This window comes from Pleurodeles waltl, chromosome 1_1 (assembly GCF_031143425.1).
Source record: "Pleurodeles waltl isolate 20211129_DDA chromosome 1_1, aPleWal1.hap1.20221129, whole genome shotgun sequence".
Taxonomy (NCBI): domain Eukaryota; kingdom Metazoa; phylum Chordata; class Amphibia; order Caudata; family Salamandridae; genus Pleurodeles; species Pleurodeles waltl.
This window is the reverse complement of record NC_090436.1, coordinates 851,681,769-851,700,873: the sequence shown is the minus strand read 5'-3', so window position 1 is coordinate 851,700,873 and position 19,105 is coordinate 851,681,769. Positions and strand designations below refer to the sequence as shown.

The 19,105-nt window shown below is 44.7% G+C and overlaps 1 protein-coding gene across 1 annotated transcript in view; it reads left to right on the top strand.

Annotated features, from left to right (window-relative positions):
• Positions 1–19,105, top strand: part of TRPM6 (transient receptor potential cation channel subfamily M member 6) — a 1,083,502-nt gene that overhangs the window by 386,463 nt on the left and 677,934 nt on the right. Inside the window, exon 5 of the mRNA XM_069229129.1 lies at positions 12,367–12,580. Coding sequence (XP_069085230.1) covers positions 12,367–12,580 — 214 coding nt within the window. The remainder of the gene's footprint in view (positions 1–12,366; positions 12,581–19,105) is intronic.

Below are 19,105 nucleotides of genomic sequence, written 5' to 3'. Positions count from 1 at the left end.
CCGAGGACAGCGGACCTGCTCCAAAAAGACTGCAACTTTATCCAAAGAAGCAGCTTTAAAGAACCCTGCAAACTCCCCGCAAGAAGCGTGAGACTTGCAACACTGCACCCGGCGACCCCGACTCGGCTGGTGGAGAACTAACACCTCAGGGAGGACCCCCGGACTACTCTTCGACTGTGAGTACCAAAACCTGTCCCCCCTGAGCCCCCACAGCGCCGCCTGCAGAGGGAATCCCGAGGCTTCCCCTGACCGCGACTCTCTGAAACCTAAGTCCCGACGCCTGGAAAAGACCCTGCACCCGCAGCCCCCAGGACCTGAAGGACCGGACTTTCACTGCAGAAGTGACCCCCAGGAGTCCCTCTCCCTTGCCCAAGTGGAGGTTTCCCCGAGGAAGCCCCCCCTTGCCTGCCTGCAGCGCTGAAGAGATCCCTTGATCTCTCAATGACTTCCATTGCGAACCCAACGCTTGTTCTAACACTGCACCCGGCCGCCCCCGCGCCGCTGAGGGTGAAATTTCTGTGTGGGCTTGTCCCCCCCCCCGGTGCCCTACAAAACCCCCCTGGTCTGCCCTCCGAAGACGCGGGTACTTACCTGCTGGCAGACTGGAACCGGGGCACCCCCCTCTCTCCATTGAAGCCTATGCGTTTTGGGCACCACTTTGAACTCTGCACCTGACCGGCCCTGAGCTGCTGGTGTGGTAACTTTGGGGTTGCCCTGAACCCCCAACGGTGGGCTACCTTGGACCAAGAACTGAACCCTGTAAGTGTCTTACTTACCTGGTAAAACTAACAAAAACTTACCTCCCCCAGGAACTGTGAAAATTGCACTGTGTCCACTTTTGAAATAGATATTTGTGAATAACTTGAAAGGTATACATGCAATTGAAATGATTCAAAGTTCCTAATGTACTTACCTGCAATACCTTTCAAACAAGATATTACATGTTACATTTGAACCTGTGGTTCTTAAAATAAACTAAGAAAATATATTTTTCTATAACAAAACCTATTGGCTGGATTTGTCTCTGAGTGTGTGTACCTCATTTATTGTCTATGTGTATGTACAACAAATGCTTAACACTACTCCTTGGATAAGCCTACTGCTCGACCACACTACCACAAAATAGAGCATTAGTATTATCTCTTTTTACCACTATTTTACCTCTAAGGGGAACCCTTGGACTCTGTGCATGCTATTCCTTACTTTGAAATAGCACATACAGAGCCAACTTCCTACATTGGTGGATCAGCGGTGGGGTACAAGACTTTGCATTTGCTGGACTACTCAGCCAATACCTGATCACAAGACAAATTCCAAAATTGTCATTAGAAATTGATTTTTGCAATTTGAAAAGTTTTCTAAATTCTTTAAAGACCTGCTAGGGCCTTGTGTTAGATCCTGTTTAGCATTTCTTTTAGAGTTTAAAAGTTTGTAAAAGTTTGAATTAGATTCTAGAACCAGTTTTAGATTCTTAAAAAGTATTCCAACTTTTAGAAGCAAAATGTCTAGCACAGATGTGAATGTGGTGGAACTCGACACCACACCTTACCTCCATCTACAGATGAGAGAGCTAAGGTCACTCTGTAAACTAAAGAAAATAGCAATGGGCTCCAAACCTACCAAAGTACAGCTCCAGGAGCTTTTGGCAGAGTTTGAAAAAGCCAACCCCTCTGAGGATGGCAACTCAGAGGATGAAGATAGTGACTTGGAGGGAAATTCCCCCCCTCCAGTCCTACTTAGGGAGAGCAGGGCTTCTCAAGCCCTGACTCCACAAATAATAGTCAGAGATGCAGGTTCCCTCACAGGAGGGACCAACAACTCTGAAATCACTGAGGATAACTCCAGTGAAGAGGACATCCAGTTAGCCAGGATGGCCAAAAGATTGGCTTTGGAAAGACAGATCCTGGCCATAGAAAGGGAAAGACAAGAGATGGGCCTAGGACCCATCAATGGTGGCAGCAACATAAATAGGGTCAGAGATTCTCCTGACATGTTGAAAATCCCTAAAGGGATTGTAACTAAATATGAAGATGGTGATGACATCACCAAATGGTTCACAGCTTTTGAGAGGGCTTGTGTAACCAGAAAAGTGAACAGATCTCACTGGGGTGCTCTCCTTTGGGAAATGTTCACAGGAAAGTGTAGGGATAGACTCCTCACACTCTCTGGAAAAGATGCAGAATCTTATGACCTCATGAAGGGTACCCTGATTGAGGGCTTTGGATTCTCCACTGAGGAGTATAGGATTAGATTCAGGGGGGCTCAAAAAACCTCGAGCCAGACCTGGGTTGACTTTGTAGACTACTCAGTAAAAACACTAGATGGTTGGATTCAAGGCAGTGGTGTAAGTAATTATGATGGGCTGTACAATTTATTTGTGAAAGAACACCTGTTAAGTAATTGTTTCAATGATAAACTGCATCAGCATCTGGTAGACCTAGGACCAATTTCTCCCCAAGAATTGGGAAAGAAGGCGGACCATTGGGTCAAGACAAGGGTGTCCAAAACTTCCACAGGGGGTGACCAAAAGAAAGGGGTCACAAAACCTCCCCAGGGGAAAGGTGGTGAGACAGCTAAAAATAAAAATAGTAAAGAGTCTTCTACAGGCCCCCAAAAACCTGCACAGGAGGGTGGGCCCAGAGCCTCTTCACAAAACAATCCTGGGTACAAGGGTAAAAACTTTGATCCCAAAAAGGCCTGGTGTCGAAACTGTAGTCAGTCTGGACACCAAACTGGAGACAAGGCCTGTCCCAAGAAAAGTTCCACTCCAAACTCCAATCCAGGTAACACTGGAATGGCTAGTGTCCAAGTGGGATCAACAGTGTGCCCAGAGCAAATCAGGGTCCACACTGAAGCTACTCTAGTCTCTGAGGGTGGGGTGGATTTAGCCACACTAGCTGCCTGGCCGCCTAACATGCAAAAATACAGGCAGCAGCTCTTTATTAATGGGACAAGTGTAGAGGGCCTGAGGGATACAGGTGCCAGTGTCACCATGGTGACAGAGAAACTGGTTTCCCCTGGCCAATACCTGACTGGAAAAACCTATACAGTCACCAATGCTGACAATCAGACTAAAGCACATCCCATGGCAATGGTAACTTTAGAATGGGGAGGGGTCAATGGCCTGAAACAGGTGGTGGTCTCCTCAAACATCCCAGTAGACTGTCTGCTTGGAAATGACCTGGAGTCCTCAGCATGGGCTGAGGTAGAACTAAAAACCCATGCAGCCATGCTGGGTATCCCTGAACTGGTGTGTGTAAAAACAAGAGCACAATGCAAGGCACAGGGTGAAAAAGTAGAGCTGGAGTCTGGAAAAATGGCCCAGCCTACCAAGAGAAAAGGAAAGTCAGTTGGGAAACCAACTACAACACAGTCAGAAAAAGAGAACCTCTCTTCTCAGGAAGAAGTTCTGCCCTCTGAGGGAACTGAGCCTTTGGAGCTTGAACCTTATCAGGTTGAGCTCTTAGGCCCAGGGGGACCCTCAAGGGAGGAGCTGTGTAAGGGACAAGAAACCTGTCCCTCTCTTGAAGGCCTTAGGCAGCAAGCTGCTGAAGAGTCCAAGGGCAAGAAAAATGGAACACATAGGGTCTATTGGGAAGATGGACTCCTGTACACTGAGGCCAGAGACCCCAAACCTGGTGCCACTAGGAGAGTGGTAGTGCCTCAGTCATTCAGAGAGTTTATTCTGACCTTAGCCCATGATATTCCCCTTGCTGGGCATTTGGGACAAACCAAGACGTGGGAGAGGTTAGTCAACCACTTCTACTGGCCCAATATGTCCCAGAAGGTTAAGGAGTTTTGCCTCTCCTGCCCCACCTGTCAATCCAGTGGTAAGACAGGTGGGCACCCAAAGGCCCCCCTCATTCCACTTCCAGTGGTGGGGGTCCCCTTTGAAAGAGTGGGTGTGGACATAGTTGGTCCACTAGAACCTCCCACAGCCTCAGGAAATATGTATATCCTAGTAGTAGTGGATCATGCTACTAGGTATCCTGAAGCTATTCCCCTTAGGTCGACTACTGCCCCTGCAGTAGCCAAGGCCCTCATTGGTATCTTTACCAGAGTGGGTTTCCCTAAGGAGGTGGTGTCTGACAGAGGTACCAACTTCATGTCAGCATACCTAAAACACATGTGGAATGAGTGTGCAGTGACTTACAAATTCACTACACCATACCATCCACAAACTAATGGCTTAGTTGAGAGATTCAACAAGACATTAAAAGGCATGATCATGGGGCTCCCAGAAAAGCTCAAAAGGAGATGGGATGTCCTCTTGCCATGTCTGCTTTTCGCTTACAGAGAGGTGCCACAGAAGGGAGTAGGATTCTCACCCTTTGAACTTCTGTTTGGCCACCCTGTAAGAGGACCACTTGCTCTTGTTAAAGAAGGCTGGGAGAGACCTCTTCATGAGCCTAAACAAGACATAGTGGACTATGTACTTGGCCTTCGCTCTAGAATGGCAGAGTACATGGAAAAGGCAACCAAAAACCTTGAGGCCAGCCAACAGCTCCAGAAGTTTTGGTATGACCAAAAGGCTGCAATGGTTGAGTTCCAACCAGGGCAGAAAGTCTGGGTTCTGGAGCCTGTGGCTCCCAGGGCACTCCAGGACAAATGGAGTGGCCCTTACCCAGTGCTAGAAAGGAAGAGTCAGGTCACCTACCTGGTGGACCTGGGCACAAGCAGGAGCCCCAAGAGGGTGATCCATGTGAACCGCCTTAAGCTCTTCCATGACAGGGCTGATGTAAATCTGTTGATGGTAACAGATGAGGATCAGGAGGCAGAGAGTGAACCTCTCCCTGATCTTCTGTCATCAGACCCAAAAGATGGCTCAGTAGATGGAGTGATCTACTCAGACCCCCTCTCTGGCCAACAGCAAGCTGATTGTAGGAGAGTCCTACAACAGTTTCCTGAACTCTTCTCCCTAACCCCTGGTCAGACACACCTGTGTACCCATGATGTGGACACAGGAGACAGCATGCCTGTCAAAAACAAAATTTTTAGACAGTCTGACCATGTTAAGGAAAGCATCAAGGTGGAAGTCCACAAGATGCTGGAATTGGGAGTAATTGAGCGCTCTGACAGCCCCTGGGCTAGCCAGGTGGTCTTGGTCCCCACACCTCACACCAAAGATGGAAAGAAAGAGATGAGGTTTTGTGTGGACTACAGAGGGCTCAACTCTGTCACCAAGACAGACACCCATCCAATTCCTAGAGCTGATGAGCTCATAGACAAATTAGGTGCTGCCAAATTCTTAAGTACGTTTGACTTGACAGCAGGGTACTGGCAAATAAAAATGGCACCTGGAGCAAAAGAGAAAACAGCATTCTCCACACCTGATGGGCATTATCAGTTTACTGTTATGCCCTTTGGTTTAAAGAATGCCCCTGCCACCTTCCAAAGGTTGGTGAATCTAGTCCTTGCTGGTTTGGAGTCCTTTAGCACAGCTTATCTTGATGATATTGCTGTCTTTAGCTCCACCTGGCAGGATCACCTGGTCCACCTGAAGAAGGTTTTGAAGGCTCTGCAATCTGCAGGCCTCTCTATCAAGGCATCCAAATGCCAGATAGGGCAGGGAACTGTGGTTTACTTGGGCCACCTTGTAGGTGGAGGCCAAGTTCAGCCACTCCAACCCAAGATCCAGACTATTCTGGACTGGGTAGCTCCAAAAACCCAGACTCAAGTCAGGGCATTCCTTGGCTTGACTGGGTATTACAGGAGGTTTGTGAAGGGATATGGATCCATTGTGACAGCCCTCACTGAACTCACCTCCAAGAAAATGCCCAAGAAAGTGAACTGGACTGTAGAATGCCAACAGGCCTTTGACACCCTGAAACAAGCAATGTGCTCAGCACCAGTTCTAAAAGCTCCAGATTATTCTAAGCAGTTCATTGTGCAGACAGATGCCTCTGAACATGGGATAGGGGCAGTTTTGTCCCAAACAAATGATGATGGCCTTGACCAGCCTGTTGCTTTCATTAGCAGGAGGTTACTCCCCAGGGAGCAGCGTTGGAGTGCCATTGAGAGGGAGGCCTTTGCTGTGGTTTGGTCCCTGAAGAAGCTGAGACCATACCTCTTTGGGACTCACTTCCTAGTTCAAACTGACCACAGACCTCTCAAATGGCTGATGCAAATGAAAGGTGAAAATCCTAAACTGTTGAGGTGGTCCATCTCCCTACAGGGAATGGACTTTATAGTGGAACACAGACCTGGGACTGCCCATGCCAATGCAGATGGCCTTTCCGGGTTCTTCCACTTAGAAAATGAAGACTCTCTTGGGAAAGGTTAGTCTCATCCTCTTTCGTTTGGGGTGGGGGGTTGTGTAAGGAAATGCCTCCTTGGCATGGTTGCCCCCTGACTTTTTGCCTTTGCTGATGCTATGTTTACAATTGAAAGTGTGCTGAGGCCTGCTAACCAGGCCCCAGCACCAGTGTTCTTTCCCTAACCTGTACTTTTGTATCCACAATTGGCAGACCCTGGCATCCAGATAAGTCCCTTGTAACTGGTACTTCTAGTACCAAGGGCCCTGATGCCAAGGAAGGTCTCTAAGGGCTGCAGCATGTCTTATGCCACCCTGGAGACCTCTCACTCAGCACAGACACACTGCTTACCAGCTTGTGTGTGCTAGTGAGAACAAAACGAGTAAGTCGACATGGCACTCCCCTCAGGGTGCCATGCCAGCCTCTCACTGCCTATGCAAGTATAGGTCAGTCACCCCTCTAGCAGGCCTTACAGCCCTAAGGCAGGGTGCACTATACCATAGGTGAGGGTACCAGTGCATGAGCATGGTACCCCTACAGTGTCTAAACAAAACCTTAGACATTGTAAGTGCAGGGTAGCCATAAGAGTATATGGTCTGGGAGTTTGTCAAACACGAACTCCACAGCACCATAATGGCTACACTGAAAACTGGGAAGTTTGGTATCAAACTTCTCAGCACAATAAATGCACACTGATGCCAGTGTACATTTTATTGCAAAATACACCCCAGAGGGCACCTTAGAGGTGCCCCCTGAAACTTAACCGACTGTCTGTGTAGGCTGACTAGTTCCAGCAGCCTGCCACACTAGAGACATGTTGCTGGCCCCATGGGGAGAGTGCCTTTGTCACTCTGAGGCCAGTAACAAAGCCTGCACTGGGTGGAGATGCTAACACCTCCCCCAGGCAGGAGCTGTAACACCTGGCGGTGAGCCTCAAAGGCTCACCCCTTTGTCACAGCCCAGCAGGGCACTCCAGCTTAGTGGAGTTGCCCGCCCCCTCCGGCCACGGCCCCCACTTTTGGCGGCAAGGCTGGAGGGAACAAAGAAAGCAACAAGGAGGAGTCACTGGCCAGTCAGGACAGCCCCTAAGGTGTCCTGAGCTGAGGTGACTCTAACTTTTAGAAATCCTCCATCTTGCAGATGGAGGATTCCCCCAATAGGGTTAGGATTGTGACCCCCTCCCCTTGGGAGGAGGCACAAAGAGGGTGTACCCACCCTCAGGGCTAGTAGCCATTGGCTACTAACCCCCCAGACCTAAACACGCCCTTAAAATTAGTATTTAAGGGCTACCCTGAACCCTAGAAAATTAGATTCCTGCAACTACAAGAAGAAGGACTGCCTAGCTGAAAACCCCTGCAGAGGAAGACCAGAAGACAACAACTGCCTTGGCTCCAGAAACTCACCGGCCTGTCTCCGGCCTTCCAAAGAACTCTGCTCCAGCGACGCCTTCCAAAGGGACCAGCGACCTCTGAATCCTCTGAGGACTGCCCTGCTTCGACGACGACAAGAAACTCCAGAGGACAGCGGACCTGCTCCAAAAAGACTGCAACTTTATCCAAAGAAGCAGCTTTAAAGAACCCTGCAAACTCCCCGCAAGAAGCGTGAGACTTGCAACACTGCACCCGGCGACCCCGACTCGGCTGGTGGAGAACTAACACCTCAGGGAGGACCCCCGGACTACTCTACGACTGTGAGTACCAAAACCTGTCCCCCCTGAGCCCCCACAGCGCCGCCTGCAGAGGGAATCCCGAGGCTTCCCCTGACCGCGACTCTCTGAAACCTAAGTCCCGACGCCTGGAAAAGACCCTGCACCCGCAGCCCCCAGGACCTGAAGGACCGGACTTTCACTGCAGAAGTGACCCCCAGGAGTCCCTCTCCCTTGCCCAAGTGGAGGTTTCCCCGAGGAAGCCCCCCCTTGCCTGCCTGCAGCGCTGAAGAGATCCCTTGATCTCTCATTGACTTCCATTGCGAACCCGACGCTTGTTCTAACACTGCACCCGGCCGCCCCCGCGCCGCTGAGGGTGAAATTTCTGTGTGGGCTTGTGTCCCCCCCGGTGCCCTACAAAACCCCCCTGGTCTGCCCTCCGAAGACGCGGGTACTTACCTGCTGGCAGACTGGAACCGGGGCACCCCCCTCTCTCCATTGAAGCCTATGCGTTTTGGGCACCACTTTGAACTCTGCACCTGACCGGCCCTGAGCTGCTGGTGTGGTAACTTTGGGGTTGCTCTGAACCCCCAACGGTGGGCTACCTTGGACCAAGAACTGAACCCTGTAAGTGTCTTACTTACCTGGTAAAACTAACAAAAACTTACCTCCCCCAGGAACTGTGAAAATTGCACTGTGTCCACTTTTGAAATAGCTATTTGTGAATAACTTGAAAGGTATACATGCAATTGAAATGATTCAAAGTTCCTAATGTACTTACCTGCAATACCTTTCAAACAAGATATTACATGTTAAATTTGAACCTATGGTTCTTAAAATAAACTAAGAAAAGATATTTTTCTATAACAAAACCTATTGGCTGGATTTGTCTCTGAGTGTGTGTACCTCATTTATTGTCTATGTGTATGTACAACAAATGCTTAACACTACTCCTTGGATAAGCCTACTGCTCGACCACACTACCACAAAATAGAGCATTAGTATTATCTCTTTTTACCACTATTTTACCTCTAAGGGGAACCCTTGGACTCTGTGCATGCTATTCCTTACTTTGAAATAGCACATACAGAGCCAACTTCCTACAGCAGGTTAAAGACATTTCACCACATTAAGAAGATTAGAGGTAACTAATTATTGATGTCATTGCCAAATGCTCCAAAACAAACAACCATTGAAGCCAATCAATAGGAAGGAAAGTTTCTGTTGTATTACAGTTCTTGTGCCAAAAGAATGCCCCTGCTCTGTAAATTTGCCCCCTATGAATTCATATGTCTAATGGTGCAAGGGTTGATGGGTGCTTTTAGGGGGTTTTTAAGTCCTCCTATATTTTCCTATTTTAGTCCCTTTGTTTTACTGGTCCTACCAGGTAAGCTCCAACCACCGTGTCCTCACCACAACCAAGTATAAGCATGAGCAATGTGCAATATTAAAAAAAAAAACTTTTGTTACACTCTGACCTGCAATCTTGTGTCCTTCACCTTCATCCTGCCATTCTGCTGTCTGAAGGTCTCTTGTGACCAAGACAGCAAAAAAGAGGCCCAGATGGCCTCAGAATTTCACTTTGACGCATATCGAAAATGCCTGGTTTCTCTGAGGGTGCATCAATCAGAGAAGAGCTCTAGTGAGAGGTGGCTATTTTGTGCTCAGCTGCCATCTTCCTGTCATAAACACTAATTGTAAGGAAGTGGATTCTGCCCATCAAATCTGCCTGGATTTTATTTTAGTTTTTTTGTCCACCTGGTCTTTTACTTTTTCGCCGTGGTGAGCCTCACAACCTGTGACTCACCCATGGTACACTCATGATAAATGGACTGTAGGTGTTTACTGCCAGTGTCTGCCTTTTAAGACTGCTGCTAGGACTCAGTAACGATAAGGGGCACTTGGCTGGTTACACATGAACACGTGCACAAGTGTGTGCACACGTGTAAGTGCTGCGCATTTGAGATGCCTGTTGTGTGCAGCCCGGTAAGTGCTCACAAGTAGCTTAGCACAGAGAGGGATTGGATATTGACCTGGGGTGGGCCTCATGATGTTAGTAGCAAAAGTCAGTGTGATTTACTGTCTTGTCTGCAGTGACACTCTATTATGCACCTATGGGGAAGGCTGCCTTAGATTCCAGCTTTGTTTGCCTTTGGCCTGCCAAGATCAAAGACATAATGAACTGGGGCGTAACCATGTTTGGAACTATCAATTCTACAAGTTCCAAAAAGATATTTTTACAGCTTATGGGCCATCCAAGAATGATATATTTCTCTGGCTCAGCTCAGGATCAGAGTCAGGCCTTTTTTCACCCTCTGTGCCAAGTTAATTACATTTCTCTTCAGGAGCAGTAACAAAGAGCTTTCACACAAAGGGCACAATTATCAGTGCTTCACTTAGCTCCCTCGGAGGAAAGAGGTGGGGTTGAATGCTCTGTATCATTCAATCAGATGTCACACTGTACCAGGAGTGGGCCTGCTGAGGGGCACTGGGCAAAGGAGGGAGCCCAGATCTCTGGAGCCATCCCAGGAATGGGCCCTTTAAGGATTTTATTAGAAAAGTCCTTGCAGTGATGTCAGCGAGGGGCAGAGCTGAGGTCCCCAGAGCAGATGTGGCAAGTGACCACTGGGTAACACCTTTTTGAAATGTCCCTGCAGGCTGTACAGGAAGGTTGGGATGGGACGGAGAGGTGATATGCAGGATGGTTCAGAGGTACATCTCTGTTGGAACCTCCTGCCCCCACTTAAAAGGTCTTGTGCAGGGCAGAGAGCTCTCTCTTGACTGCAACATTCTGCTGGACACTGGAACTGAAGACAGCAATCACAGACAGTTGGAAGGAAGAACCCCCCCCCTTGATGGCTATCTGGACCAAGGACTCTGTCTTTGGTTGAACCCAGGACCAGTGGGGCTCTCCCCAGGACCAGAGAAGCTGGTCCCTTTACACAACCTGAGGACTAGTTAGGGGAATGACTAGCCTTCTGCACCAAGGAGGAGAGAGGCCAAGAGAAAGCCAAGGAGAAGGGTGGGTGCAGGGAGCCAGTGAATCACGCTCTCTGCAATGCTCATCTCAATTGAGGCCAGGTTTACCACCTGGAGCAAAACAAGCCTAATAACATGAAAAATGGTCCAATTGGGGCCGAGATATGAGCCAGAAAATTATTCAATCTTTGGCTCCCCAGCACATCCTCGGTGAGCATGAAGCTTTGCTGCTGGGAGATCCTTTACCCCCTGGGTGGGCCAGGGCCTCAGGGTTGCCAGGGAAAATAGTACATCATTTTACCTGCAAGGGGGTGTCCGTGGGGCCCCCTCCCCAGAAGTGAGCAGGCCAGGCGATCCCAACCCTTGGGCCAGATGTTCCCCATGGGGGACAGTGATTCCCTACTCTGCTCCCCCCCAGCCACACAAAGATGGGGAGAATGCCGGTGCACCCCTGAGCAGTCCCCCAGGGGCCCGGTATCCCCAGCTCTGGGCCCCGATCTGGAAACAAGGAAGGGGGACTGCCACTGCCGGCTCCAAAGCTAGATGCAGGAGTGCAGTCTGCGTGGGGAGCTGATTGGGGCAGCCTGGGGGGGTCTGTGAGAGTGGGGTTAGGGCTCCCAGGGCTGCTAAGGAAGTGTTCCGTTCAGGGTGCCCAGGTGGGAATGGGCATGCCCACCACACCAAAAATAAGAGAAAAAAACGCACAGCTGTGGACCCATTACTTGTGCAGGCTCCACAACTAATTGCCAGTTTTCTTACACTAATATCACAAAAAGACTGGGTTAAAAATGTAACAGGGCAGTACTCCAAGCTCCGCATTCCAGCATGAAGGGAATGATTTAAAAATCCTCTTTGTTCTCACCATTCCAGCAAGTGAAAACTCAGAATACTATGGGTTTTCTCTACCAGAACTCCTCCGGGAGTTTACCTGGTTGAAAATTGTGTGTTGAAAATACCATGGGGTGCTGCTAGGTCTGCACATCTTCCAGTTTGGGTACAAATTCCTTTTTACACTTAACTCAGGAATCTTGGCACCTTTAGAATAACAGCCATTGATTACATCTAACTAAATGTAACTTTTGGGAATTAATACTGATTGATCTGTGTATATAGATGGCCCTAATTTCCTCAGGAGGGCTGGCAACTTTAATGCTGTCAGCTGATTAATTTTTCCTACTGTGTACCCCTATGCACACAATCAAATGTGCTTGGCTAAGGATGGTTGATAACTTGTTCTGATATGTAACTGGTCAATGTTGAATTAGCATTGCTTTCATGTCAAACCAGCTTGTACGGTATTCTAACAGAGCTGTAGAGAGACTACCCTCAATAAAATCATAAACTACTTGTTTCTCATATAAGATATTTAAGGCATGTACTTGACAGTCTATGTTACTTATTGCTCTTTGCTTGTACATCAGGAAGACATACTGTGCTTTGCTGACTTATGGCACAACTGACCCTACATGTGTGAATACTATTTTGCAGTACATCAGAACCTCTTACGATACCAACTTGGACCAGCTGTTGCATCTCATGGTACAAGAATGGCAAATGGAGTTGCCCAAGCTAGTGATTTCTGTACATGGGGGAGTGCAGAATTTCAAGCTTCCCTCTAAAGTCAAGCAGGTCATCAGCAAAGGTTTGATCAAAGCTGCAGAGACTACAGGTGCATGGATTGTGACTGAAGGCATCAACACAGGTACATGTTCATATTTAGCTCACTTGTTGGACTTTATTTATTACGCAATATGACATTTTATTCAGACAAGTCACTTTCATGTATTGTGGAATATTTTATTTCAAATAGATTGCACCTGGCTTTGCAACACCTGTGTAGGAATGGTTATGTGTTCCTAAGGAGAGATGTGTGTATTTGCGCAGGTGTGTTTATCTAAGGAGGGGTGTGTATATATCTGTTCTAGAACATGTGTGACATGGTTGTTGGCAGTAGATGGGACAAGTGGAATTAACAGGAATTGGCCCTTGGACAAGTTGATTAGTGAACAAATTCCACACCCCTGCCCCTGGCTGCCAATGCAGATTAACTACTTGCACTGCCTCGCCATTGTTATGCCTTGTTATGTCCTATGCTTACTAGACTTACAGTACTTGTAAATCATATTGACAATCATAATGCATCCTAACACCAATCTGTCCACTTGCAGAACCTTGCTAGATTTATTAACATTTTTTAGGGAACCCTGCCTTGCTGCATGCCACGAATCTCATGGGCTTATCTTAAAGAACAGACACACACACACGCACTCCATATATACACGCAGACACACACACATGCCAGACTCTCAAACAAGCAAATACAAACCCACCCTACCCCAACTGTATCCCTTGTTAGTTTCAAACTATGTTAATTTATTAACTTTCCACCATTGCTAGTGAGAATTATGGAACAAATTCAAGCTCAGTACGGTTAAAGGATGTAGTCTTGAAAACAAATACTGTCTTTCTGTGAGTTCTAAGGTTGTATCCTGAGGAATGTCTTTGCAGACTAGAGAGTAACTGGAACATTGGAAAGGACACTGGAGTCTGCTACTCTTGCAATAGAATTAACAAGATTTTTTCTGTGAAAAGGAAGCATTGCTGGTGTCACTTTCAGCAAGCTGTCCATTGTGTGGTCTTACGGTAATAAACAGCAGCTCCAGTGGTACAATAGCAAGTTTCAGCTTCCTTCAGTACTCTGCTCTTTTCTACCCATGAAGCCGCCATGTTCTGGAAAAACAGGTTCTAGGTCACCTCCGGGTTATCTCTGGCAGGTGATGCCAGGGGTACTGTTTTTCATTACCTTCATCTTAGAGGTCTAATGAAGGCTTAGGGCCTGATTTAGAGTTTGGCAGAAATTACGATGCCCATAGGACATAATGGAATTGTAGTACAGAGGACAGGATATCTGTCACATTGGTGACAGTGTAACCCTATCCGCCAAACTGTAAATCAAGCCCTTAGATTCCCTGATTGTGTCCAGTGTTATACTAGAATGGTGTCCCTGTATTGTTGGTTGTTTGGGGTGAAGTAGGGCCCGAGATGAAGTCAAGGTCCCTCTGACCACAGTCTGGTCAGTAACTACCTGGAAGAGCCCTCCCCCACAGGTAATATTGCTAAATTATCTTTGGAAATATTGTAGAAATGGGTAGAGTTTTTTAGGTTGTTCGTTTTATTGGAGTTTGAATGGGCAAGGTTTTAAAAAAATATTAATTAATTAATATTAATGGATGAACATATTTGTTATTTATTTTTTGTTATCCATATGTTTATTATTTGTCTTACGTACGTAATACATTTAAAATTCGGGTTGTGGGGTTTATTGTGCGATTGAGCATGTAGCGTTTTTGATAAAATATATTTATAATAATTGATTAATGTATTAACTATACATTTTTTAAACTGGAAATTATTTTTGTGTATACCTTTAAATTATACATTAATTTGTTTATATGTTTTCAAACAATGTATTTTTTTATGGGTTATGGGTCTGTTGCAGTTTGGATGGGTAGTGCTATTTTCAAATGCATACTAATTGTTTGCTAAGTTACATTTACAGTGGTTGACTTTCTTATGTATTCGTTTTAGTGTATAATTGTATAACCATGTATTTGTTTGGGGGAAGGTGAGTTTTTGGGGGGATTAGATCAGTAGTATTTTTTAAGTAAATATCCAGTTCTTTTGATTAATTATTCTAATAATAATTGTAATTTGTAACTGTTTATTATTTAACATGTTCAATCTTTTTACACTTTTTGTATGTTACATTGAAATATTTATTATTTTTTGTACAGGGTATTGGGAAAACTGTGGGAATGTGGAGGCTATTTTTTAAGAAAAATAAGTCTGATTGTATTTGTTCCAGTAGGACTTTTTTCAAGCTTTAAGTTCACTATGTTTTGGCAACATGCAATATAGGATTTACATCTAATGATAGCCTGAGAATCCATTTACCCCCATAGAAATGTGTTAACCTTTTCTACAGGGTATTGGGAAAACTGGGGGAATGTGGAGGCTATTTTGTAAGAAAAATAAGTCTGAATGTATTTGTTCCAGTAGGACTTTTTTCAAGCTTTAAGTTCACTATGTTTTGGCAACATGCAATATAGGAATTACATCTAATGATAGCTTGTGAATCCACCTACCCCCATAGAAATGTGTTGACCTTTTTGATAGGCGGGAAAAGTTGTCAAAAATCTTTTAACATGGTCGTATTTCCTGCTTTTGATTACATATTCGATTTGGTCCTGTCATTAGTAACATGCAAGGCCTCACAGGTTATTCCATCACATCCTCCATCCATATGATGGACATAGGCAGAGAAGACCTGAACTTGAAATCTGCTATGGCAGAATGTTTTTAGCCAGAATACAAATGATAATTATAGAATGTGATGCCCTCACTGACCTGTCCCTTCATTGTGATTTCATGATCAAACCAAATATCCTACACAGCCTTCTTTGCTGTCGGCATAACAGCTGAAAGTAATTCTGAAACCAGCAGTAACACAGCGTTTTGAAAGAGCAAGGCTTTTTTCATAGTCTGCTTGGACTCAATGAACTGCTCTGCATGAGGTTTGGACTTGGAGCAAAAAGTCACAGAAATAATGCTGGTGCCTTCTCCCTTAATTGCACTATGAATCGGGCTTCAAGAAGCATCAATGTAAAGAAGAGTGTCAGAATATTTTCTCCTTAGTAGCTCTGTCAGTGATTGCAAATTTATGTTAAGCAATGGATTGAGAGGCCTGAGCCCTAAAGGATATCAAAAACAAGATTTGAGCAAACTGATGGCAAAACTCCTCTACAGGCCATATGTTTTCTCTGTTACGAAGAAGGTGAGCCATTGTTTTGTCAATCCTTTAAACCTAGCCACCATCTCACTGCACTCCAGAAGCAAGGTAAGCCTTATGAAAAGCTGCTGATAACCTTACAACAATTTGAAACTTGATTTCTGGAATCCACAGAATATTTTGCTTGATGTAGAGGAGAGGATATGGCATTACAGCTAGAGTTGCCAGCTTAGGAACTGGAAAAACAGGGTCTAGTCTCACCTTTGGCTTGGCTCAACATCATGTCATTCTGGGCAAATCAATTTAATCTCCCTGTGCCTTGTGTAATGTAAAGAGTGCTCATGTAAAATGTTTCAATACCTTTGGACCGAGTTTGTGTTTTATAAAACTGCAAAAGAACAAACATCCACTAAAGCAGACCCAGTCCTATTACTCGGACGAAAGCACAACTGTTGGCTGTATCCAAATGCATCCTTATGCTAATAATGTGGAGTTTAGACATAGAGTGATAACTGGATATTGTTTAACACAGAGAGGGAGGCCCTCTGACTATACTAGTTTCAACATGTTAGGCACATCTCCATTCTGAAAACCCATAATAATAACACACATTAGTGGTCACTGCCTTACATGTGCCCACATGCAATACCTAAATCAGACACTAGCCTCTTAAACTATAAACAACTTAACAATGATCCTTTCTGGAGTTTTGAAGATGGTGAAGCAGATGATATTCATTGTAGTCATGAGACTTGTCTTTCTGAAACATAACACTTGACTTAGTTGTAATTTTTTAGCAGAAATAGAATGCAGGTTTAGAGGTAGTAAGCAAATGTCATCTGGAAGAGGATTGGGTCTGAATTAGGCCAAATACATTGTAAGCTTCACCAAATAGTGCTGCCAAAGAGGCTAAAGAGGCTCAACCTCTACCCTTCCCTGAAACCTAAAATTCTTACCTACCAGTACCACTACCTACTCCTAAATGCTAAAAACTCCTTACCTTCCTTTACCACGATCCCCCTTACCCTTACCCATTTGTTAATCTCTTCTCATCCCCTAAACCTTACATAGTCCTTTTTAAAAATGACATAATTATGTAATTTAAATTTTAAACAACTTTCCCATGTGGTAAATTTCCATGGGGTAAATTACAGAAAAGGAGACTGTCTGGAACTTATCTACGTGGTACTGTTAGCGCGTCTGATCTTAATAAGTAAACTTACAAGGAGACGTGAATAGGTCGATGAACATTTTGACTAACAATTAAGATGTTCTACCATAGATCCAGTACCGGCAGGTCAATGACATTCAATAACATTAGTAATCAATGGAGTCTGTAATTGTCACATACCATGACTGAAAGGTCATGAATAGCCACACTGTTTAGTAAAAGTTAGAATATATATTTACCTATTTTAACGATGGTAATGTCACGTAAAATAATCTCAAATTCAAATGATACACATACAGAAACATCACTGGCTATCCAAACCTACGAAAGAAACAAAATCTAATCAAAGCTTGAACTACTATATATTCTAAGGTTACTGTGCAAATTAATAGTAAGAACTAATGCGCAAACGATATTACATACATTAAATTCAGCAAAGAAGTACATCAAACATTATCCCCTATAACAAATTGTCATTAGTGGAGATCCTTATCTAACATCAGATTAGCATCAGCATGTTGGGCTTCATGCAAAAACAATTAAGTAAACACAAATGTAGAAAACATCTAACAATGGCTCTATCAAAATAGTGCGGTTGGTACCTAGAAAGGAAAAGCAAATAGGAATAACAAACACATGGGTAAAATAATACCTCTCCTCAATAGGATTTGCAAGCTAAGATAGTCTTCGTTATCAGGACATCAGTCCGGTCAGCAAGGCATCAGGATTCAGCATCAGAGTTCGGAAAAGGCAAAGTCTTTAAGCAATAAAGTTAAGCACGTCTCTTGTCAAGATGCTCAAGAAATTATGACGGTGGCAAGAAGGCAAAATGTGCTATGCTGGTGTCTTCTAAGTGCAGTCCTGTTAAGTTAAATTCCCTAAAACTACTTCCCAAGCCCATATTGGTCAAGGGATCGCATGTTCACACTTTGTCCAATAAAACTAAAACTTCCAAACTGTAATTTCTACTAGTACTCCATTCACATGTCGCTGATTGGCTTTTCATGTAATGTCCTCATCATCTGGCTTGTCAGGTAACAATATTGTTGTAGCTTATACCACAGTCAGTGTCTCTATTGTTCTTCTCCTGAGAAAGTCAATCTTACACACATCACACACAACATTTTACATTTAGCAAGAACAGCATCTTCTAGCAAGCGGTTCTCATGAGAAAGACTTTTAGCTACAAGCACATTTAGATAGTACTGTGGAAAATCACAATTTAATTCTCTAAAACAGCCATTTTATTAATCGGTTTAGAAATACAGCTTGGCATGAGGCCGTGCAACTAGGCTATGACCTCCGCTAAGTCAAGGCTTTTTAATTAATAAAGCAATTTCATAACGCATAACCCTTACTATGACATATTATTACTGCTGAAGCAGATATGTAAATTAAAATTATTAATGAGAGTTTATGCATTTTGAATAATAATAATAATATGTAGAAAGAATTATTGTAGAAAAATAATGTGCACGTTTGAAAATGTGCCCACTTAGAGTGGCTACCAACTTACATGACACTAACATGATACAAAATGCGTGAAATATTAAAAATGCGTATTAACAATGTAGTAATATGTCATATTGAGAGATATAACGTATGTTTTTCATTATATTGTAGAGCTAACTTAGCCGAAGTCATGGCCTGGTTTTGCCAGGCCTCATGCAGAAGCTGAATAATCATGCAATGTAGAAAGCTGATGTGTTGAACTGACCCTGAACCACTTGTGTAATAAAATTTGCTTAGCTAGAATATTCTGCAATGAACCGACAGACAGGAGAAGAGGGAATCAAATTTGTATCACACCTGTTATAAAGCAGACGAGATGCACTTTCCCAGGACTTGAACAATAGAGACACTGACTGGAGAAGAAGATGCAACACTTTCGATACCTGGTGAGCCGGATGATGAGGACATCATACAGTGAACCAATCGACACCCTGAGAACGGTGAAATATTAGAATTCATAGATTTGTAAAATAAAAGTCATTGGCTAGCGTCACATATGGTGACTAACGACCAATTAGGATTTGGGGGATAGTCTGGGCAACTTTAATATAATGTCGTGACAAAGGGGGAAAACTTCAGAACTGATGGGGAGATGTTAGGGCGGATATTGAGGAGAGAACTTATTCTGAAATTGATGCAATATTGGGGGGGAAGACATTTGAGATTCTGTCATTGGGCTCATGCTCTTCAGAGCCTGATGCTTTGCTGATTGATTGAAGATAAAGACTGACTTTGTTGCTGATCCATACCGTGGA